Here is a 24,288-nt window from a genome sequence, read left to right on the forward strand (position 1 = left end):
AAGTTAAAATATACAAAGCCGTAATTTTCCCTGTAGTATTATATGGATGTGAAACTTGGTCCGTTACATTAAAAGAGGAACATAAATTAAGATTATTTGAAAATAAAATGTTTAGAAAAATATTTGGACCTAAAAGGGATGAGGAGACAGGTGACTGGAGAAGGTTATATAATTTAGAACCAGATAATATGCATTCATATCCAGATATTATTAGAATAATTATATCAAGAAGACATAGAGAGGCCTCCCCGATGGTGCAGTGGTAGAGTCGTCGTCTTGTAATCAAGGGATTCCGGGTTCAGTCCCGATTAGCCTTACTGTGCATAAAGTGGATTTAAAACACCAAATCAATGAAGAAAACTTAGATGGACAGGCCATGTGGCACGAATGGCAGAGGAAAGAAGAGTATACAGTATTCTTGGTAGGAAATCTGATGGTAAGAGACCTGTAGGAAGGCCAAGATGAAAATGGAGGCATAACATTGAGATGGACCTAAAGGAAATCTGTATAGATGGAAAAGATTGGATTGCTCTTTCCCAGGATAGGGACAGATGGAAGGATTCTTTTGCTGCAGCCATAAACTTTCGGGTTTAAGAATGCTACAGAGTGAGTGAGGTATTTAAGCTCATAACCTTTCAGCATTCAAGATCGGATGAGTTAACAAATTGGAAGTAAAGAAAATGCCTGGTGTTGACATGTTATGAACTGCATTAGCTCTGATGATAGCAATCACACTGTGCAACATAGCTGATCTACGTAATGCAACAGAACTGCTGCTTTTGTTTCCAGATGCCTAAGTAAGTCGCAATGATACGACATGGGTTTGACGTCACTCTAAAAGTCGTAAATCTTCTCAAATCAGGGCACTTCCAATTATTGCATGCGATGAACAAATATTCAAAATATCGAACTGGATTCAGTGGTTCTGGGCTGCCACAACTATATGGAGACGATAAAAGAGTCATCATATTGGGAGGCTCCACGTTGAAATGACCGTCTTAAAATGCATGGTTGTGTTCTTGTTGGAAGAAGCTTGATATAAACTCTGTAGCAAACCAAAAGTACTTCTTACTTGGTACAAGGGATTCATTTCGTAAAGCTTGACATGTGATGAACTACTATAAGTGCTTATCAGACTTCAAAGTGTGCACTCTAAAGCAAAAGCTGACTCAATATAGGGCAAGTAAGGAATTAAAAAAGCCCAAAACTCTCAGTGTGACAACTTCAATGAGACACACTGTTCACCTGGGAAAGAACCTTCATGAAATAAACTTATCTTTATACCTCAAATCTCTGTGCAATCTGCAGTGGGTTTTTCACGCTCAATACTAGTATAACCAAGCACGAGGTACCATACTCTGTCCTTGGAATCTACGTATCAAGCGAACGAATGTAAGTCTCTGCGCAAGTAGTAACTCGAGAGCGCTCGACCAATGAAAACTTGCGAGAAAACAGGATTGCGTGGAGGGGGAAAAGGGACTGCATTTACGAGCTGTTTGCATCAGCGTATTCTGCTTTGCTCCGCCCTCTCGCTTTCTCGCCTTCTCTACCGTTATGCGTGGCTTTGCTCAAGAGATTCCCTGGATAGTGTATAGGTGCTTGGTGTTGAGTGGAAAATCTTGCCTGTACTACTACATTATTCAAATGTAGGATTTGAATTGAAGACCTGATCAGAAAGGAAACCGATATAGTGAGAAATTCATATCAAAATATTTTGTAAAACAAATTTCAGTATTTTCGTATCATTAATTACAATGAATATGTATCTTGTTTCAAGTAATAAAACAATTTAATACTGTATAAATTTCAATAACTCCTACTTTCAGAAATCAAATTACGTTGTAGATATATAAAATGTATTTCCTTTAAAAATATTATTTAAGGTAAATTTATAAATATAAAAAATCGTATGTTAAGGGTTCAGTTCGTCTTCCTAGTCGTTAGTCTTCTAACAAACATCTTAAGTGATACAACAATTAATTCTACCAAATTTCTTGCTCTATTATAAAAGTCAATGATTCCGGACTTGACTCCCGGACTGTGGTAAAGAAGCATTTTGTTGGTACTATCCTTCATTTGGAGACACATTCTATGGTGTACCCTTCATTAAAATACATTATAGCTTATAAAATAGGCGACAACTTTTATTCGAAACAATCTCTTGTCATTTAATTTGTTCGAAAGTTATAAGGTAAAAACTTTGAAAGGTACTTAAAAATTTTACTTTTTGAAGATTATTTTATAAATTACGGTAAAGCCAGCGACATAATTGAAACATTAAACAGAATAATTTGTGTAGCCCATCTAATAAGGATTAAGACTAAAAAAGTACGGAAATACGAAAGTCTGGTTCTGCTTACACTTTTACTGTTGAAAACATATTCCGATTGGAAACCACGAATCAAACATCCATTGCAAAGGAACCATGTGGAAACTAAGATTTTGATTTTTACACAAGTACCTGTGTTGGGCAACTTAGGGTGAATCGAGTAAAAAATTCAAACAAGTAAATATTTCCTATAATTTAATTAATATTTCAAGTTGTCCGGAATACAGTAACAAAGGCATCCTTGAATTATAATTGTCAATAACTAACATTTTTTAAGTTGCCCACAGCATTTTGACTACAACTCTGTATGATCCTACTCATACTTAAGAGTTCTGGATGAATCGGGTCACATCTCAGGGTGAAACAGGTCAGTTACCTAAAATTGAAATATGCAATATTAATCTTTAACTCGAAATACAAAATGTTCAGAGAGTAGGATCTTATCTATTGATCCAATTTTTTATCACAAACATTTGTTTCTTCCTCGTGCACCCATACGTTCCTCGTGACACCCCTCCTTGGATTTCCTTTGGCACTGTACTCAATCACCCTGTTTCACAGAAATAGGAGCGTTGAATTTCACATTGTAGAACACGCAAACGGTATAGTTTCTTACATCACTGACCTCTTCCGACCCTGAACATGACGATGATGATGAGACCTTACGGACCCTTGTTACATGTTGCAGCTAGAACTTTCTTTTGCTCCAAATTCCTCTCAAACTCCGTTTTGGCTTGGACGTCTTGGATGTTTTTAGGGAATGCTTTCTGCTATATTGTGGGATGGTAATGCGCTGGTGCCTTGTTTACTGGAGACGGCAGTTCATGGAAGGTCTTTGATGTTGACGAAACAGAAGAATTAGGATACGACGCCTGAGCCACGAGCAGTATTCCCTTCTACCTATTCTGGCAGTAATGTGGGTGTTTGGGAACCTGGGGATGTGGTAGGGATAATCTTATGCTCTGACATACTTTGTTCATTCAGAGGATAAACACTTGTGCAACGGAAACCACTTTTTGTAATCGCCGGAGTTGCTGCCCTCAGCCATGCTACTTGAAAATATCTCCAAATGCGTGATAATTTATTTTTCTCAAGCCCCTCGTAGAAATAATAGGATTTTAGAGGCTTAAAAAACGAACGATCCAAAGGCTAAAGTCGATGTGTGGTATAACTTGGCAGACATATCATACGTATGTCGTTTTTCACAAACCATCAAAGCGTTTACGTTCGTGTGTTACGCATGGCCATCCAAAAGAAGCAAACAGGATACAGGAACGCGATGGGTCCAAAGAGGGGGAAGGCATTTTCTTTGATCCATCCAGAATCAGTTATAGAAATCAACGAACCATTGGAGAAACCGGCAGAATATTCTGCATGGTATTTATTTCCTTTTAAAAAGTAGCGCCCGCTTTTTGTGACCCTATTCACCCCCAATAGCAACATTTTTCTGTTCATCAGTTGGATATACTGTAACGGCAACACAAATGGCGGGAAATCTCATAACGTCTTCTACAACAACCAAATACCATGTTATGCACAATGGTCCTTCAAATATTGCATATAGAACAGTGAAACGATAATAAATACACATACCTGCTTTTAAAACAGTTTTATCCCTCTATTTGCCTTTAACTCGATCATTTTCTGTAATTTTCAGCTACACTATTTCTTTGTAGTTTCTACACTCAACAGAGACTACAAGTTCTAGACTTCACAGGCAGATCAGAGCAGTTCCTTGAGTTCATTTCGTTTCGTGGTAGGGAGAGAGAATTTCAAAAGTGACCCGCTACACCCTATGTTATCCTACTTTAATATTAGATTGACATCTATAGTGGTGATTGGTACTTGCTCTCCTCCTCCCGACAAAACTTGTGGTTGTGCATCTGCTTACACTTTATGCAATTGGTAATTAATTTAGGAGTGCTACATTTATGTTCGTACAAAAAAGAAGCTACCTGGGTTCCAATATGAGCGCTTATTGCAACTCAGAAAACTATTAACAGATTAAATGTTCATGCCATCTTGAAAACGTTACTGCGACTGTGAAACGGCCTTTCAACAAAAAGTCCTGAGCCCGTTCAATTAACTTTTTGACTTCACCTCGCAATTTAGTTGTTTTCCTATTTTGTTATATTCCCTCGAAAAGTGAATATACATTAAAATATTTCTTGCCTTCAGGGGATAGAGACACGTATTGAGTGGACTTTTGAAGGTGATATTGGGTAAATCTTCAATTCTCATGATCCGAGACCTTTCCCCGCAAAGGGAATTTTATGAGCCTCGTGTTTTGCACCCACGCGAAGGCCACGAAACCTCACTCAGGCAGAAACCATAATATGCCGTCCTAAATTGTGAACTTCCAGCCCAGATCCCTCCAGAGGATGAAATTTCCGGCAGCCTTTTGTGCGTCGTGTGTTCAGCAACGCCGGAAGCATTTTTGTCCCTCAATTCATCCGCCGCAAGACTCTTGAATGTCAAGAGAAAAGGAAGCCATTATTTCGGTCCTGCGCTGAGAATTATGCGTTTCAATATCCCACTAGCGACGCCTGGGGGGCTTTGGAATAATGCCCTTATGGCGACCGGGAGAGACAGGAAGGGCGGCATTCACGCGAACTGCGCCGTATCGAAATGGCAGGGGAACAATACAATCGGCGATGCAGTGTTCGCGCAATCCTCTACTTTCACCACAATTAGTCTGCGTTAATCTCATGGGGACTAGCAACCCTTTCATGTTTTGTTTAGATGTTTCCACTGAATTCAAATCATGTCAGGCCTGCATTTTTGTACATAATTTTGTATTCAGATTTATTTGTATAATTTATTTCATAAGTTCGTTATTGCAAAGAAGTTAAGCTTCTATTTTAAATGTAATTTGTGTTATTTTTTTACGTCAGTCATTCACAACTTCCTTCACTAAACATCGTACAAATGCTTTCCCTCTAAATTAAATCAAAGCGATCGTGGAGAAATAATAAACTAAATCCACTTCCAGTACTCTACTAATTTACGGGTACTGAATTCCACTGGGAATGTCTGTCACAGAGTGAGGTAGCAATAGTTACAATTTATAGTTTTAATGAAAGTAATACAATATGATTAGATTTCTATTAAAAGTAAATTTTAAATATATATATATATATATATATATATATATATATATATATATTATGTAAAGCGCAGCTGCCGTAGATTGCCATACAAAAAATTAGATTCTACACTACCTTTTAATACCTGGTTCAAAATATAAATCAAATTCATTAAGTTCTTTTCTGACTGCGAATAATAATGAAAATCAAGCTCGAAAATGTACAGAAAATATTTATTTATTTTTTGTGCTTTAAATTCAGACTTTTAGATTTTATTCTGACTCTAACAATGTGTTATACGAATTTAATATTTCGTGCTTTTTGGATAGAAGAAATGCTAATGATTTCAATTGTATTTGCGAACAAATTAATTAATAAAGAACTTGATATTCCCTACTTATTATACAAATCACTATAAAGACTCGTCACTACGTACTCAGAAATAACTCCTTTGCAATTTCTGCCAGTTACCACTTTAGAAATAGTAGTTATATTAATTTTCTTATATCACAATACGATCATAATCCGTTGGAGGCCAACTGTCCAAGATGGCGCCGAATGCAGGCCGTGCGAAATTTGTAGCTCTGCTCTTTATCTGTTTTACGCTTGTGCTAGTACGAATCTGCGTAGTGAAAAAGTGTTTTCCGCCTTGTGAAATTGCAGTTAACGATGAGAACATATGTGAAGATCTGTTCTATGACAGTTATTTGAAAACTCTGAGTGCTTTCCCAACGCTTTGTGCTGTTCGAGGGGCGAGCGCGTGCAAGGGCGCCTCGAGGAAAACCTCGCCCGGGACCTCCGCCAGGAAGTGCGTGCTCCAGCACCTCTTCCTCTTGCTATTGCTCCATGGAGACGTCGAACTTCAACCTGGACCAGGGACGTCTACAGGGATAACAAAATCAAGTGATAGTGCATTTCACCTTTACTATCAAAACGTGCAGTGCCTAAAAAATAAGTTTTTGGACTGTGAACTAATGACGGCTGAGTTCTCGGAATACGACTGTGTGTGCTTTAGTGAGTCATGGCTCAATTCTGATATCTCGTGTGCTGAAATTCCGCTATATGAGCAGTCCAATGTTTATCGCAAAGATCGTGAAATGCGTGGGGGTGGTGGTGTTATGGTGTGTGTGAACAAGAAGTGGCCCAGCAAGATACGACTGGATTTACAACGAGGCTGCGAATTACTCTGGGTTGAAGTAAGTACAAACCACCATAGAAAAATGCTTGTAGGTTGTTTCTATCGGCCTCATAGGCGGAGTCCCAAAGAACTCTTAGAGTGTTGCTATGAATCTACTCTGGCAGCTCTATCCAGCCACGAAGTTATTTTGTGTGGGGATTTTAATATGCATATAAAGTGGAATAATCCTGTAAATGGCATACCAACCACTGGAGACGAAGACTGGTTCATAGACAATTTTATTCATGGACTAGGTCTTCTTCAGCACAATATGCACAACACCAGAAAGGACAAAAACCTTGATTACATTCTCTCCTCTTTTGAAAACTGTGAGGTCACACCCTCGTTGAATCTCGTTCAGTCAGACCACGAGTCGCTTTGTGCTATTTTCGAAATTCCAGTGAAAGCGCGAAGCTCCCCTTCTGCACCCCCCAGGCATAAGACTCCTTTGTGGAAGAAAACGCCATGGGACACCGTCTGTCGAGCCATTGACCTTTTCAATTGGAACCTGCTCTCCGAAGGGACCGTGACCGAGGCTGTTGAACTGTTTACGGACGTGATTCATGCCCTAATTCAGGACTATGTGCCACATAAAACAATGAAAAGTAAAAAGTTCCCCCCTTGGTTTGATAAAGAGTTGCAGCATCTGTTACTTAACAAAAAGAGAGCATGGCAACTGTGGAAACGTTTCCCCAATCCCCACACACACAACACTTTCAAAGCACTTCGAAAGCATAGTAAAGACCTTATGAAACAGAAATACACCGAATATGTCAACACAGTCACAAACGAACTCCTTACTAATTCAAAGAGATTCTGGACATTAATAAATTCACGAAGACAAGCCAAGCGCACCCCATTAGAAGTAACACACAATGACATTTCAGCTGTTGGTAATGATAGAGCTGAACTATTCAATCTAACATTTCAAAATAATTTTGTTTCAAATGATGTTTTAGATCACCCGCCTATCAAATCTATCTGCTCTCACTTTCTTTCTACCGTCTTTACAGAACCAGGAGAAGTCTTGCACTTCCTTACCTCCTTTTCTTCTCACCGAGCATCTGGACCAGACAATATTCCTACTATTTTCCTACAAAAAACAGCTCACTCACTAGCTACTCCTCTTGCAATGTTATACCATAGGTGCTTCTTTGAAGGCTGCTTTCCCACTCAATGGAAGAAAGCAAATATCATTCCTATTTTTAAATCTGGAAATGCTAACGATACTACATGTTATAGGCCCATTTCTCTCCTTTCCACACTTGCTATTGTCTGTGAAAAAATTCTAAAAAAAAGACTTCTGAAATTCACATCCCCTTACATTAACCCAGCACAACACGGCTTTCTTCCAAATTCTTCATGCCTTACCAATCTGTCTTGTATGCAATCCTGCGCCATAAACGCAATTACTAATCGTAATCAGTTAGATGTTGTTTACTTTGATCTGTCCAAAGCTTTTGATTCAGTGGATCACCACTATTTACTGCATAAATTATCTAACAGATTTAACATCACTGGAAACACGTTAAAATTAGTGAAAGACTATCTAAGAAATAGACAACAACGCGTTATACTTTCTGGAACTCATTCAAACTGGCTTCCTGTTATATCTGGTGTGCCGCAAGGAAGCGTTCTTGGCCCTTTGTTATTTGTATTATATCTGGATGATCTCACAGACCTCTTTAATTCCCCCATCTCAAGCACAATTCTAATGTTTGCCGATGATTGCAAGATTATGAGAGAAATAAAACAGCCATCAGACATGCAAATTCTCCAAAATGACATTAACAGATTCTCTGAATGGTGTAAGCGATGGAAACTGTCCACAAACCCTTCTAAATGCTCATACATAACAATTTCATTGAAACAAAACATTCTTGAAGGCAATTATACACTCACCGACCTCCCTCTAGCAAAAGAAGCGCAACACCGAGATCTAGGTATCCTCATAGATTCAAAACTAAATTTCGATAATCACATATCAACCATCACAAAAAAGGCAATGCGTATGCTAGGCCTACTTTACAGATTCACCGAAATAAATAACCCGAAAGCACTTTCCATTTACTTCAAGATATTTGTGTCCCCCATTCTAGAATATTGTTCACCAAAATGGAACATGGCTGTCCATTCTCATACCTCCAAGATCGACAGTGTTCTCAGCTTTTTCCTCTCCATCGTTCGATATAGAGTGCCTGCCCTAAGACACCTGCCTAAGAGAGATCTTCTTGTAAAACTGCATATTAATACTCCAGAAACTCGTAGATACATTGCAGATATGAAATTGCTATATAAGATTATAAATGGAAACTTAAGATGCAGCATCCCACTCCACGAACTCTCCCTCAGAGTGCCTACACATAAAACACGGAGCAAGGAAACTTTCCACACTACAACTCCCAGGCTCTCACTCATACAACGATCACTATTCCATAGGCTACCGAATCAGTTCAATATAATTTCAAACCAAATAGATATATTCACTTCATATTCATTTTTTATCAGCAACACAGAAAAAATTGTACATAAGTAATGCATTTGTGAAACTGATCTTTTTACCTTGGTCCTTTTTTTGGCTTATTTTATTTTTGTTTATTTTATGTTATCCGTTCTTTTGTTTTTAATGTTAGTCTATTGTTTTATTGTTGTTTCTTTCTGGTTTAAAATGGCGTCTGCTGTACTGGAAATTTCAATAAATAAATAAATAAATAACTCACAATTTATTATTAAAATATAATGTGTAATTTTACTACCAACGTGTGTTTTAGTATAAGTGATTGTATTGTAATTTTTAATTTTAAAAAAAATTGTAATTATTTTTTATCATTTAGTAAACTTATTTATTTATATAGCCTATTGTGTATGTCATTTATCTATTGGAATGTTCTGCTGTATTTGGCTTGAATGCTGTTTTAAGCAGTATTATCCAATACTTAAATAAATAAATGTGTAATACAACAGGCGGGTGCCGGAAATAGAGATTCCCAGTAATCCATGAAATGTACTAATTGTCGCACACTATGCCCTCTCAAATAATTTAATGTTAACATATGCTTTTTTGTATTGAACATACACTTTGCTTTGTAATTTTATATTCTCCGTTAGAACATTTTCAAATTATGATTACCGTAAATATAAACGCCCTAGAGATTGCGAAACGTAAACCAGAATATAATATTTTTTTAAAAAAATAATTATTTCTATCGATAAATTTGTATGTAAAACATAGGACCATTTTTACCAACCATCTCGAAAAGTGCAACACCGTATATCCAAACGCCAATTTCTAACAACTACAATATGAAAACAGAGTGCAATTATGCGGAATTATTGTGGCACTTAAATTATAAAAATTGTGACGCAAGTTACGCAAGCGAATGCCATGCGTTTCATGTCCCGTTATCTTTTCAGTGGTCAACGATCATTTTTTAAAATTTCCTAGTTTTAAACTACTGGTTATTCGTCTATCGTGGTCGAACATAGCTATTATTTCAAGTTAAATTTAAGTTAAATTTAAGTTAAACCTGCAATATAATAACAGCACGTCTAGCATCTGAATCCACATACGTAGAAAACAGTTGTCTGTCTGAAGCATATGACTGCCATCTACGATTAGCTTTGCCTTACCACATTAATTATTACACCTATATTATTGATACATTTATCTTCACTATCTTCTAAAGCTACGCATTATATTTAGAAACATCAAAAATACACTCCTAATATATTCTAGTGATATTTGAAGTAATTCGTATATCGATGAATAACGTGTGTAACAAAATGGAAATACTTTTATCGTCCACCATCTTAATTTTACCTCAGATTACCCATTACATTACAAATAATTATATTGCCAATCTGTAACCAATACCGTACCATACACGTGAGTTGTGTTCCATAGTAATTTTTTGGGAATTTTCCGGTCCTAAAATCCTACACTTAAGACTTTCGGTACGAGCAAACTTGTGACCAGTTGAATCTAAATATGGATTATGTTTATTTTTATAAATTTACAAGAGGGATGGAAAAAATACTCGAAGTAAAATTTGGAAATATTTTTCAGATCTATTGACTTCGAATATCACGATTTGGATTCGAAATCTAAATTAAGACAAACTGAATCAAAAGATAAGGCAGATTCATCAGATGATCCGCCATTTTCCTATTATCTCTTTCATAAAAGGACGGAAAAGTACATGAAGCTAAAACTAGATGTCGCTTTCAAATTTATCGACTTCGATATTATGCCTTTAGACCTGGTTCAAAATATAAATCAAATTCATTAAGCAAATCCTCAATTTTGAAAATATGTAGGTCAAGCCGCAACTAAAATTAAGTTCTTCTGTAACCACTATGGATATGAAATACAAAATTCTGAACCTGAAGATTTATGCAGTATATAGGCTGGATCCTAGAATATAAGCCTCGAAAAGGTACACTAGTGAGTTGTGGAAACGTAAATTTGGTCAATATGTGGATATGTGTTACGTAGGCTTAAAATGAAAATTGTCTATATGGTTATATGGTTCCTTATATTGATTATATAGTCGAGTAGTGATTTTAGTGGAGAACTGTAACGACTGAGTACAGCCTGGGAGCTGTGAAATTGATGCATTTCTTTTTGGCTTTTGGCTTTTCGTACTGTGTATCTTAAGTAAGGACATTGTAATTTTGTGGGACTTTACAATCGTTGCAATTTTGACTTCACTGGGGAAGAGGAATCTCCTCTTTCACACTCCTTAGCTCCGGCGTCTCAGAATTGAAATGTAATCACACTGAACTATTCGTACGTACAACCCTCTCCCCTCCACACACACACACACACACATGATCAGTGTTATTAGTGTTAATACACAATTGCGAAGACCATCATGTTGGAATCACAGCGTTTTGTGTATCAATCTCGAAATGCAGAAGAAAAATTAAGTACCTGAAGTTGCACTATTCCGTTCAAAATGGTTTCGGATACTACACATACACACGCACGCACTCACGTGCGTGTGTGTGGCCAGTGACATTTATCTCGAGTAAGGAAACAAAGCAGATCTTACCTTTAGTTTGAGCTTCTCCCCCGCTACCTCCCCTTCCTCCTGCAGCATTTCCACATTCTTCGTCCTAATGAGTCTGTTGAACAGTGCCAGCCCATCTCGCTTAAAATTCTCTCTGTTTATTGGGAACAGTCCGATCTTCATACTGAAAAAACACAAATGTTGAAAACAATATTTTAAGAAAACATTATTTTTGGAATGGCCTAAAACATTATCTTAAAACACGTATATTAAGAGAAATGTTGACAGAAGCAAATGGGAACGCTACAGCAAAAATGCAAGCAACATGCCACTTCCAGAGACAGAATTAATAGAAAATGTATCAAATGTTTCGTAAATTGACAAACATAGAAATTATTTTCATATTATCTCATCTAAATAGTATTTTACTTGTGGAATGGTAACAAAGTACACAAAAATAATTTTCAAATCGAAATATTTCGCAAGACGTAAACAAACAGAAGTTCATTACTTTGAAATTCAAGATAGAATATGATTCCTGATCCATATCGGTCACATTTACAAACAGAGTAACAGATTTTTTTTTATAAACGAATAACAAATTCCTAACACTATTCTAATGAACGAAACATGGAAAATGCACATTATCTGTTGTAACAGTTGTCCAATTTCCGAAGATTTGGATACAATACGTGTTAGGACAGAGTACTGCTACAAAGAGACACGTCTTCCTTTTCGATATATTTCCTAATTTTTAACGAGACCGACTCTGCCATAAAAAAATATTTCCCCTGACCCACTTACCACAGGCTGGGGGGGGGGAGGGGCACCAAAGTATGCACACTTATCAGTCCTTCTCCACATAGCTGCCACCCAGTCACACACTTTTCCCATTATTTTATGCAGCTGGACAGACCGTTCTAATGGAATTCAGCCGTTTTGGGGTAAATACGGGGCAGCATCTTATTAATTAGTGTGTCATCATCTGGGAAGTGTCTGCCTTTTGCAATGCACTTCATGAAGGTTATAACACCATTAAGCCTTGTTTCCATGATATGAAAAACTCAATATGCTGACCAAGGCAGTAATTTATTTTATTATAAAACATAAACTAAACGTAACGTTTCAACCTTCTAGCAAGGTCTTGTTCAGACTCTGCACCAAGTACAAATGTAACAAGATACAAAAACAGGACGGTATATATACTCAAACATTACTCTCCTCCAGACTATTAGAAAGTTGTTCTGGAACATTCTAGCAGGTGGCTTCCCCTTATCAACTGTACGTTCACCTAAAAGGCTAAACATATTTATTCCATCTAGCTTTATTTCACGCTCATTTTCCTTCATTCTTCTTCCTTCTTCTCTTCACTTTCTCTCTTGTCTTCTCATCTCTTTCTAACACTTTCTTCAATTCTTTGTTTAACTTCAGTCCCCCATTCCAGTTCATTGTGTCTTCTTCACCTTTCTTCTCTATTTCCTTGGCCTCCTTCCATTTTCTCACTAGTATTCTCTTCTCCCTTCCTATCTGCTTAGCCTCATCCTACTCTATGTCATGTCCTGTTTCTCTCGTGTGTTTAAATATCGCATTTCTCTCTCTCTTAAGTCGTACATCATCCCTATGTTGTTTCAACATCTCTTTCAGCCTGTTTTTCGTTTCTCCTATGTACACGCTCTGACATTCTTTACATTTCACTTCGTAGATAATCCCTTCCTCTTTCTCTTCTCTGTTTTCCTTTTTCTTGTTTGCATTCTTCGCTATTCTTAAGATGCTTCTCCATCCCTTCCTGCAAGTTTTAATGCCCGCTTTCCTAAGCACTTTGCATATCTTTTCTGTGGTCTTCCACATTCTAGATGGAAGTAAATATGTTTAGCCTTTTAGGTGAAAGTACAGTTGACAAGGGGAAGCCACCTGCTAGAATTTTCCAGAACAAGTTTCTAATAGTCTGGAGGGGAGTAATGTTTGTGTATATATACCGTCCTGTTTTTGTATCTTGTTACATTTGTACTTGGTGCAGAGTCTGAAGAAGATCTTGCTAGAAGGTTGAAACGTTACGTTTAGTTTATGTTTTATAAGAAAATAAATTACTGCCTTGGTCAGCATATTGAGTTTTTCATTTCATGAAGGTAAAGAAATTAAAATCAGATACTGCCATGTCTGAAAATAAGGCGAATCGGGTAGAATCCCATAGCCATAGGAGCGAGCTTTCCTTTAAGCAACATTTTCATTGTAAACAGGAGGACTGTCTTCCAATGAATGGACACCTTCGGAAAGCATACAGCTCCTATCTTTTTTGGTGACATTCCGTAATTTCACCAGCAACGAGACATAATATGTCACGGGCATTGTGGTCCCCCTTTACCAGCAAATTTGTCAACACCCCTCACTTCTGATCCCACAACAAACACTGTGGGATTCACCTTGCCAGCTGAGGGTTGGGCACGTGTCTTTTTTGGTATCTCCTTGTGGGGTCATTTTGTTTTCCTTTGTTTAGCAATTATGGTTATCTTGACTTCTATGAGAGTAGTATTCGTATCAGGTGTGTTACTTCTGCTGGTGTGGTGAGAACTGGTAGGTGTGCAGCTTGATGATTAGTACTTTCCGTGGCGTGTAGTGTCTGGATCTGTTCTATGGTGCCTTCATTGCATGGCTCAGCTGGCTGGAAGACCAACCTAATCGGTCTGTACAGTATCGAGGGTGAACCCATGTCTTTGTGCGTCAGGCTTCTAGCTAATTTTCAGAACTCCATGTGTACTTTGGAGTGGGTGGGGAGTAGACCATCGGTCCTCGTGGAAGTTCTTTAAGCGTTCTCTAACCTTGTCTATTAGCAGTTTCCAGAAAAATTTGAATAAACTGTGCCGTGTCTGCTGCCATTTTTCTGTGTCCAGTGCTTGATGTTTATCAAAAGGAACATCGAGATGTGAGTGGTCGTCTGCTACTGGCGTCAGCGTTCTACTTAGTCTGGTTGCTGATTCGATGTTGGTTGTGAGTGTGGTAACCGCCTTTTCTATTTCTTCTGGTGTGCGGATCTGTTGGAAGAGGAAACGAAAGTGGCCAGTAGACCTGAGTTGGGACCTACTCAATCCGGCGGAGAGCATTGGGGTCTGTAATGCTATTGATACTGCCTTTCCAATCAATCGTCCCTACAAAAAGATCCTTAATAACTGTACATTTTCTGGTGATGAGAGCAATGTATGTGCCTCAAACGTTGCACACTAACGCCGACTTAACCTGGCTGGTAATCCAAGAAGGCTTGTTCGAATCAAGTCTACACTGCAGGGAAGCTACAACTACTTTATTTTATTTTATCAATTTCCTAATATTCATTGCATAGCCAACAGTAAGTACATGAAGCGTTGAACGAGAGAAACCTATGAAAATTGGGTTATATGTACGTGTCTGTCAACATCTTTTCATGTCCTATTGATATTTTCGCTAACAGTAGCCTCGTGGCTTGGTTCCACAACCATGTATTGACCAAGATCAGGCTGTGGGAGTGTCAGTGTGCAGTTTCAAGAGTGTGGTATTTGAAGAGGGGATGAGAGGGAATTCCCCCGTTCAGATATTTGTGTCCCCCTCTCTTCTTGATAAATTTATCCCCGGAGGGAAATGATATTGGCAATTTAATTTTTTCCACTTCGCCGCTCAATTGCAATACTTTTCTGTCAGACAACTGGAAGCTCCATTTGGTGCAGCCATATGTAGCCTCAAGCACTGTATTCCTGGAACTGTCAACCATGCGGCCAGGGTTGAAGACCACCTCCCCTCTTCCTTTTCTTTGTCCACGTAATTTGGCAGGAATGATGTGAAAGTTACAAATAACTTGTCACTTGACTCCAACTTGTCACCACACAACGTCAGTATTTGTATGAGTAGAACAATAGTACACGAAGATAGCCTACATTAAATTTTTGACGCGAGCGCCATTAATTCCCCCCTCCAGAAAATTATGCCCAACTTCGATTCAGATCCCCAAAAGTTAGGTCCCAGACTAGATTTCTGAGGGTGGGTGTCAAATTTTTACTTTAAAAACTGTAGGCTCAGTACCCATTAGCTGTTCTGAACATATAGTGGACTTGGCCTTTTCTTTCTGTCAAGACAAAAGTTCAAAGCTTTTCTTTTTAAATTGAGTGAAATAGAACGAAGTGTGGGTGACCCCATTTACCATTTAAAATTGTCGAGATACCTCCCCTGTAACCCCTCTCTTCTAGTGGCCACAATGCACATACACTCACACATATATGTGTATGTGTGTGTGTGTGGGGGGGGGGGGTGTAGACATACGTATAGATAGATTCTCTTTAGGAAAATGGTGATATTCTAAACGAAATCTGGATTCTATTGTTAATTTGAACATCACAGGGTAAGTGACAACAGAGCTATTTACTTCTATTGGGAACGTTGAAGAAAGATAGTTTATTTGAGTGTAAATTAAGTTAAAACAATTCCAATGGATTCACATAAACATTCCAGCATCTTCTTCGCCTCCCGTTCTATCCATGGAGATGGATCTCTCGCAATTGAGGACAAAAGAACACGTAAGAAGGTTTTATCCAATAAAATCTCATTGTTCATTAGGTTGTCTTATTAATGAACTTCCCCAGCTCTCGGTCGTGTTTCACAATCGCAATACATACAAATGGATCCACATCAACTCGGATTTATCCTTCCTTTGACTTTCCTTCAGATGCAATGTCAGAGAAACGTGTAAATCTAATTTTCATCAATTCAGAGAGGGACAAGTTTGACTGATATTAATTATTTATTATTTAATTAAGTAAAATGGTTCAATTGGCCTATGTAGCAAATTATATTTGTGTTGCGTTCAGTTTAATAACTTCTAGAACCTTCATCTTTACGTTTTCAAACTGAGTATTTAATTAATGAAAGCGAAACATCCCTCTGCATATTTCATAATACTACGTATATGTATATATCTTCATTTCCAGCATTCCACTTGTAGTAAATATCGAAGAATGTACGGACGCTGAGAATAAGCTCATCACACAACTCTCTACAGCACCGTACAAATGCTTACAGTTGTGGGGTATTCTAACAAAATATGAAGATTCCTAGAGGAAAGTTATTCATTTCAACTGAAGGTGAAGAAATACAGAAAAAACACAAAACAAAAAATACTACGTTCTACAATATTAATATAATATTCCTTGTTTTTGTGAAGGAACTCATTTACTTTCCTTAATTATGCGAAAGTAAATGTCTCACTACATGCATGATCATTTTCTTCCTTTCGAGTGGCCAACACGGTTTTCATCATTTAATGCATCCTTTATGCTTTCTGTTCTTATCCTTCTTATTAATACGGAAATTTGAATTAGCCTAACATCAGAAGCTTTAATATTTTTTTTACCGTATTGTTTGAGTGAATACGTTTTTTTAATCCTAATTTTTAATTACTAATTTACTGCGATCGTAATATCTTCTGAGACTCGTAACTATCTTACAACACAGGGAAAAAATCCAGATAAATGACAGTTTACCATTACTCGGTGTACTAACAAAATGTGCTCCTGCGTATTGACGTACTTCTATCTTCCTGTTATTTTTACGGTAGTTATATATATAATGTTCATATTTTTTATAATTTCATAATGGTATTCTAAGACTTGAATTTATTGAAACAAATAAATATTATTTTTATTGTCGTGAAGTGTAATATTTTACTTTCCTTCGTAACAGCTCGCTACAAGGACAGTTCTGAACAAATGTCATGTTGAGAGAATCCCCCTGCAAAATTAGTGAATATTCTTGACGTTCTGATTGCGATAGTTAGAAATACCTATTTGTAACTATCCATGTCTTTTAACATTTATAAATGGAGTTTGAAGCCATATATGTATATGTCACTAAATTATTGCAAGTTTGGGGAGGGCATTACTTCAAATTTAATGAAACTACGAGTTTTCCCCATATCTAATTTCTATATGACGTCACTTTTCGACCTTTCTTGGTTCATCGTGACGGCCAGAACGAAGGAACAAGAAACGTTCACGTATTACTACATTTTCGAACTAAGAATCCATGGCGTTTCCTCCACGAAAAGAAGAATGGCAGTTTTTCATAAGCAGAAGATTCTAAGAGCATTCCCTGACATCCGCTACGGAACTCGGCGGCAAGCGGCCGGCATCAGCGCTTGTATTTCCCGGTGAACGGGTCCGCGACAGTCGGTAGAGTCTGCTATTAAAATTACAGTTTTCATATTGTGTACTAACCTTGACTACTGAAGGTGTTGAAAATGATGTCCCTCTTCTGCAACACATTACTGGCATCTCCGAAGGAAATTGGAATTTACACGTGCAAGTTCGTCTACTGTAATTCTCCCGATTTCTCGTACAATACTCTCTTTTAACTCACGGATGGTGTGCGGATTGTGTTTGTATACTTTATTTCTTAGATTCCCCCCTTCTTCTTTCCACTTTTATTCAGAACTGACCTTGTTACTCTAAACTTTTTTACGAGGTTTAATATAGTGGTCCTATGTGGAACGCTAACACCAGGAAATGTCGTTGCAAAACGTCGTCGCACTTCTCCACAATTCCTCTTTCCGAAGTAACACTCGACAATATAAATCCTTTGTTGTAATGTAAATTTTGTGGTGTCATATTAAGCCACAATCTTCAACACACGGACACGACAAAACACAACTTCCGAGGGAGGATTAAACTGCAACGTCAACAGAAAGGGAAAGAGAGCGAAGGCAGAGAGAACGAAAAAAACATACTGTAGCGTGCGACTGTCACGGAACCGTTCATCGGGAAATACAAGCGCTGACGCCGGGCCGCTTGCCGCCGAGTCTCGTAGCGAATGTCAGGGAATGCTCTGTATATGAAATGTAAACTTCAGCTTATGGTATTAAACATGATTTAATGACTACAAAATTCAAAAAATAATAATAATTATTATTATTATGATTATGCAAACGTTTTGAGAATGATCATTGTAAGCAAAAAAGAGCTAACCGTTCTACTCTGGAGGGATACTTGTGAATATACGGTGTTGTCTGCAGGAGTTGACTATCGCACGTGCTTAACATGTTGCTGTCGAATGGTACTATCCGGTGGCTCCATAGAGAAGTGCGTTTTGTCACAATATTATGTCCTGCACAAGATTCTCTAATGCATTATTATAATTCGTAGCAACGTACTTGTATTTCATGTTACACTATGCTATGAGTGTTCCAATGTGCTTCCAAGGTGAAGTTATAAAACCACACCTTTCGCTTTCTTTGATGGATTAATCTGTATGCACCAACATTAAACAGCTGAAGATTTTGAGTGAACAGTGGGTGTTTGAGGAGCTCTAGTCTTAAGCTCATTTCATCCACACATGGCCGCATTTGAAGACCTCATTTTGAGTCAAAACGTTCCATTTGGTGGCACAAGTGTATCTTTATTTATTGCAGTGTTTACGACCATTGCTAGATGATGACTATGCTTATGCCACGCTCCACAAATGCCGAACTCGGTGAAACCCAGTGAAGAAAATTTTAAAATGTTTCCTCCGAGCGACATCATTCAGTTTATCCCTGTGAACACACTACTTTCTTTCAGTGCGCCAATTTGCATCCGTTGTCTGCACGTCATTGCAATATCATTCAGCCTGAAGATAACTTAGTAACTAAAGCTGAAAACCCGTGGCGCAACAGCCCGTGAGGGTTAGGGTCTGTCAATTGCCTGCCTCACTCAGCAGAGGTGGGCGATTTCATTATCCTATCAGTTGCGGCTTTCGGGGTGACGTGTGGTCAGCACGACGAGCCCCCAGTCGTTTTTCCAGATTTCCATGACAGGTTACACAACTCAATCATAGCTCTCCAATTTTCACCCGATGGTGTGTGGACATCGATTCCATACACTGGCCGAAACCTCAGGAGATAAATTGTTACGCTTCCAACCAACAGACTCGAACCATAGACCGAACGGCAACGGTGCGGGACGACTAAAGCTGAAAGGTGGTTACTTAAAACTCTTATGCTTGTTGTATTTGTATTGAACTTAATAGTATTAGTGCTAAGTGCGCAATATCAAGAAGAATTGCAATGTCTTTGTTAAATGTGAAACTTGTTTTCTTTGATTATATCTGAATTTCAGAATTGCATTCTCAAGTAAAGGAATGTTCTAGAAAATATAAAAGGGAAGTATCATTTTTGTAGAGTAAGAAACTGTGCAAGTGTTTCAAAACATAATGTCGCAGACACAATTTAGTAGAAATAAATTATTAATGGATATTCACAACGATATACACAAGCCGCGGTGATCTACTTGGAGTCGATCCGTGGCGGAGTGGAATAGTCGACCTCCGTGGCGGAGGCGTTAGCACAGCGCGCTGCAATGCCAAGGGTCCCGGGTTCGGGTCCTGGGTAAGGCATGGGTATTTGTGTTTGTCCAAATGAGATAAACTGAGAATACTGTAAAAATTAATTCGTGTAAAAGTTGAGAAAGTGTGAATGACGGGGATAGCACCGCGTAAGGGTATTCCTTTATAGAAAAAAGAGTGGCTAACACAGCGTGAATGACAGGTGTGAATGTTTGAGAAATATGTGAATGACGGGGGATACCACCGAATAGGGGTATTCCTTTTTTTTTAAATATATATATATACAGGGTGACTGGTAATTAGATGTATTCCCTGAAAGGGGTTAAAGTATAGACAATTTGCAATAAATTTGACCATATGATACCCCGTCCGAAAATTAGTAGTTTCGAGATAATCGAATTTCGATTGTTTTTTTAAAAAATGACAATTTTCCACATAAAAAGATGAATTGAGAAAAAACTGCTCATTGTATGGAACTTATGATAGCTAACAAATAAGTGGTTCGTTGAAAAAAGTTTTTTCCCAAATAACAATCACATGTAAGTAACGGGTGGGTCTAAACTTACAAGTGATGATAAAAAAATGCACTCTTAGTTTACTTGGCAACGTATTAATAACAAAAATGGTATGACACGAAGCGTACAAATTACTTAAATTACTTCCTTATGTCATCTGCTACCCAACAAAGTACAAATGTTGCTAACATTAACATTTGTGTACAATAAATAATACTTCATTCATCTTCATGTGAATGGAATCAATGAACAATACAATTAAATAACATTACACGTCTTGATCAAAGTGCGCACCTCCGTTACGAATGCAGGCACGCAGGTTTTTACGGACATTTGGTCTCTTAACTCGTGATGTGATGGTGTCCTTGATGTGTTTACCAGCTGTTAAGATCCTCCCCCTGAGTTCTTCTTGCGAGTTTACCGGTGTCTTGTCATGTGGCTCCAAATGTAAAAGTCGCAAGGCGTCAAATCGATCAGGGGATCGAGCTGGGCAGTCATCATGCTGATAAATCATGTCACGTCTTGTAGCTAGAGGCACATCCTCCAACAACATTGCCATCCCGTTCCTCAAAAAATGTTCATAAGTGATGTCATTTAAGATTTGGGGCAGGAAAAATGGCTCGATCAAATAATTGTTGATTACGCCCATGCTTACTGCTGCCTGGGCGTGCGACAGTGGCTGGATGAAAATTACCCAAAGAAATGGCTTGGCCGGCTCGATCCCCTTCGTGTCATACCATTTTTGTTAGTAATACGTTGCCAAGTAAACTAAGAGTGCATTTTTTTATCATCACTTGTAAGTTTAGACCCACCCGTTACTTACATGTGATTGTTATTTGGGAAAAAACTTTTTTCAACGAACCACTTATTTGTTAGCTATCATAAAACGCTGAAATAAGTTCCATACAATGAGCAGTTTTTTTCTCAATTCATCTTTTTATGTGGAAAATTGTCATTTTTTAAAAAAACAATTAGAAATTAGATTATCTCGAAAACTACTAATTTTCGGACGGGGTATCATATGGTCAAATTTATTGCAAATTGTCTATACTTTAACCCCTTTCAGGGAATACATCTAATTACCAGTCACCCTGTATATTTTATTTTATTTTAATTAATTAATTAAAAAACAACAGGCGCATGCCCAATTACAGTGTTCAATATGTGATGACACCATTACATAAACAAGAACATAACTAAGAAAATTAACAAGAAATATGAATGATGCAATATACATTTTACTTTTATGAATATTTGAGAGAAATTAACTATTAGATTATAGAAGCAAAGGGAACACAGAGACAAAACAACAATAAATGACGCTAAACTATTGGATATAACCTTACAAGCTGGATGAAACCCAAAATTCAATGAACAAAACAAAACAAAACATACAGAAATTCAGCAAAAAGATCTAATGTTACAATTACATTTAAATAGGTCTACGCTTGGATTATTCTTAGAAACTAAATTAAATAACTTGCACATTCTCCTCATGGGTTCAGCTTCGGTCATTTTGGTTCTTCCAAGGGGGATTTGAAAGAGATCAGTTCTGGGCCTTAACATACAGTTTGGCACATAAAAATTTAAATTCGACAACAGATTAAAGGAATCTATTTTACCATTGATAAGCTTGGAGAGAAAAGTTATTTGACTTGTTTGCCTCCTTTCGTCGAGTGACGGAATATTAAAGATTTCGCGTAATATGTTGCTAGGAGTGAGTTTTGGATATGTACCATCAAGTTTAAATAGTAGATATCTGAGAAATTTATTTTGAAGCTTTTCTAATTTTTCGATATCTTTCTTGAGTTGCGGATTCCAAACAAGAGAAGCATATTCGAGTTTAGATCTGACGAGCGTATAATACAGCAAGAGAAATGTTTCCTTTTTTCTAAATTGATTACCCATTCTCATTACAAATCCCAAATTTCTGTGAGCTTCGCTTAAAATGCGGGCAATATGTGATTGGAATGTTAACTTTTGGTCAAAAGTAACCCCTAGGTCGGTAACAATATTCTCACTTTGTACTAAGACATTAGAAATAGTGTATGAATGTTGAATAGGGTGTCTGTTGTGGGTGAATGATACAAGTTTACATTTCTTTAGGTTTAGGCTGACTTTATTAATTTCACACCACTGAAGCAAGTTATTCAGCTCTTCATGTAATATTGTACAGTCATCAGCGTTTTCGATATTTTTATATATTTTAAATCATCAGCAAAGATTAATGTCTCCGATTTTGTGAGTAGTTCAGGCAAGTCGTTTATAAAAATTAAATATAGCAAGGGACCTAGGTTCGACCCCTGTGGGACTCCTGAACTGGCCACGTATTCGGTTGATCTGCAGCCTTGATACACGACATATTGTCGGCGGTTCTGCAGGTAGGAAGAAAGAAAAGTTATAAGTGGAGGAGAAAAGCTATTGTTGGCTAATTTCTGTATTAATATATCGTGGTGAACTGTGTCGAATGCCTTTGAAAAGTCTGTATATAAAACGTCAACTTGCCCTTTATTAGCTATACTGGGTGCAATGTAGCTTGTCAGTTCGACAAGATTGGTTACGGTTGAGCGCTTTTGCACAAATCCGTGCTGTTTGGGGGAAAGAATGGGTTTAATATGAAAATATATATGCTTGTATATTATCTGCTTGAAGAGTTTTGCTGGTACTGACAATTTTGCAATAGGCTTGTAGTTACATATGTCAGCCTTATCGGCAGCTTTGGGAATCGGACAGATTTCAGTTGTTTTCCACATTGCTGGAAATCTCGAAGTTCTGATAGCCAAGTTGAAAAGGGTGTGAAGAGGGTACTTAAGAATTTCCGAACATCCTTTAATTATATAAGGGGGGATTGAATCAGGGCCGGCGGATTTTTTAGGTTTGAGTTTTTTAATGGCTTCCTCAATATCATTTAGTGATATTTCAGAGATATTTAAGATACTAGGAAGTGAGTTCATGTTTACATTAGGATGCGGATCTTTGTAGATAGATGGTTCTTTGGAATATACGGATTCAAAATACTTTGCAAAGAGATCTTGGATACTTCCATTATCGTCAATGGTTTTATCATTATACTTAGTTGGCTGCACGGGTGGATTTTTTCTTTGATTTTTAATGAAAGACCAAAACTGGTTAGTGTCGTGAGCAAGATTGATTTCTGAAGTTTCAATATAGTTTTGGTAAGCTTTACTGATCTCCCATTTTAATTTCGTTCTTAAGGTTTTATACTTAATTTCGTGATGCGTTACATTTCCCATTCTTTGTTTCCATTTTTTGTGGTGACGTGATTTTGCTTTCAGATTTTTAATAATTTCCCGCGTGAACCAACATGGGTAAGATTTTTTTACAGAGGAGCGAGAGCATGGTACACATTCATTAAGAATGCTTTCGATTATTTCATAAAATTTAACAACGGCAATATCTACGTCTTCGCATTCTTTTAGTTGGTCCCAGTCAGCTAATTCGAGTTTCCGATACATATTAATGAAATCGGCTTTCTTGAAATTATGTCGTTGGATGTTTGGATTTAAAGCTCTTTGTTTAGGTATGGTTTGTGTTACTGTTACTATTGTCCAAGTTCTTCCTAGAGCCGGATGGTGTTTATCTTCCTCGACGAGGCTTGGTGGAGAGCAGACGTGCGTAGCGAAGCGAGCGCTCCCTAAAAATTCGTCAAGTAAAGCAGAATAAAAACGCGGAATTTACCTTGTACAGACAGGTAAATATAATAATAGCAGAGGAACCGTCTCTGTTGTTGTGAAGTAAAGTGCATATACGTAATTCTTTCGACATGCCGGTTAAAAGATTAAACATTTTGCAATTTTCATTTGCAAGAGTGCAG

The 24,288-nt window shown here is 37.6% G+C and overlaps 1 protein-coding gene across 2 annotated transcripts in view; it reads right to left on the minus strand.

The window, feature by feature from the left end:
- The window catches only part of LOC145978836 (solute carrier family 7 member 14-like), a 782,606-nt gene that overhangs the window by 437,881 nt on the left and 320,437 nt on the right, over positions 1-24,288 (minus strand). For both annotated transcript variants that reach the window (XM_083111714.1, XM_083111715.1), the window contains exon 2: positions 11,647-11,788. In XM_083111714.1, the coding sequence (XP_082967840.1) occupies positions 11,647-11,787 (141 nt within the window). In that variant the 5' untranslated portion in view covers position 11,788. The remainder of the gene's footprint in view (positions 1-11,646; positions 11,789-24,288) is intronic.

The sequence above is a fragment of the Lepisma saccharinum genome, chromosome 25 (assembly GCF_977018435.1).
Source record: "Lepisma saccharinum chromosome 25, izLepSacc3.1, whole genome shotgun sequence".
In the NCBI taxonomy this organism is placed as follows: domain Eukaryota; kingdom Metazoa; phylum Arthropoda; class Insecta; order Zygentoma; family Lepismatidae; genus Lepisma; species Lepisma saccharinum.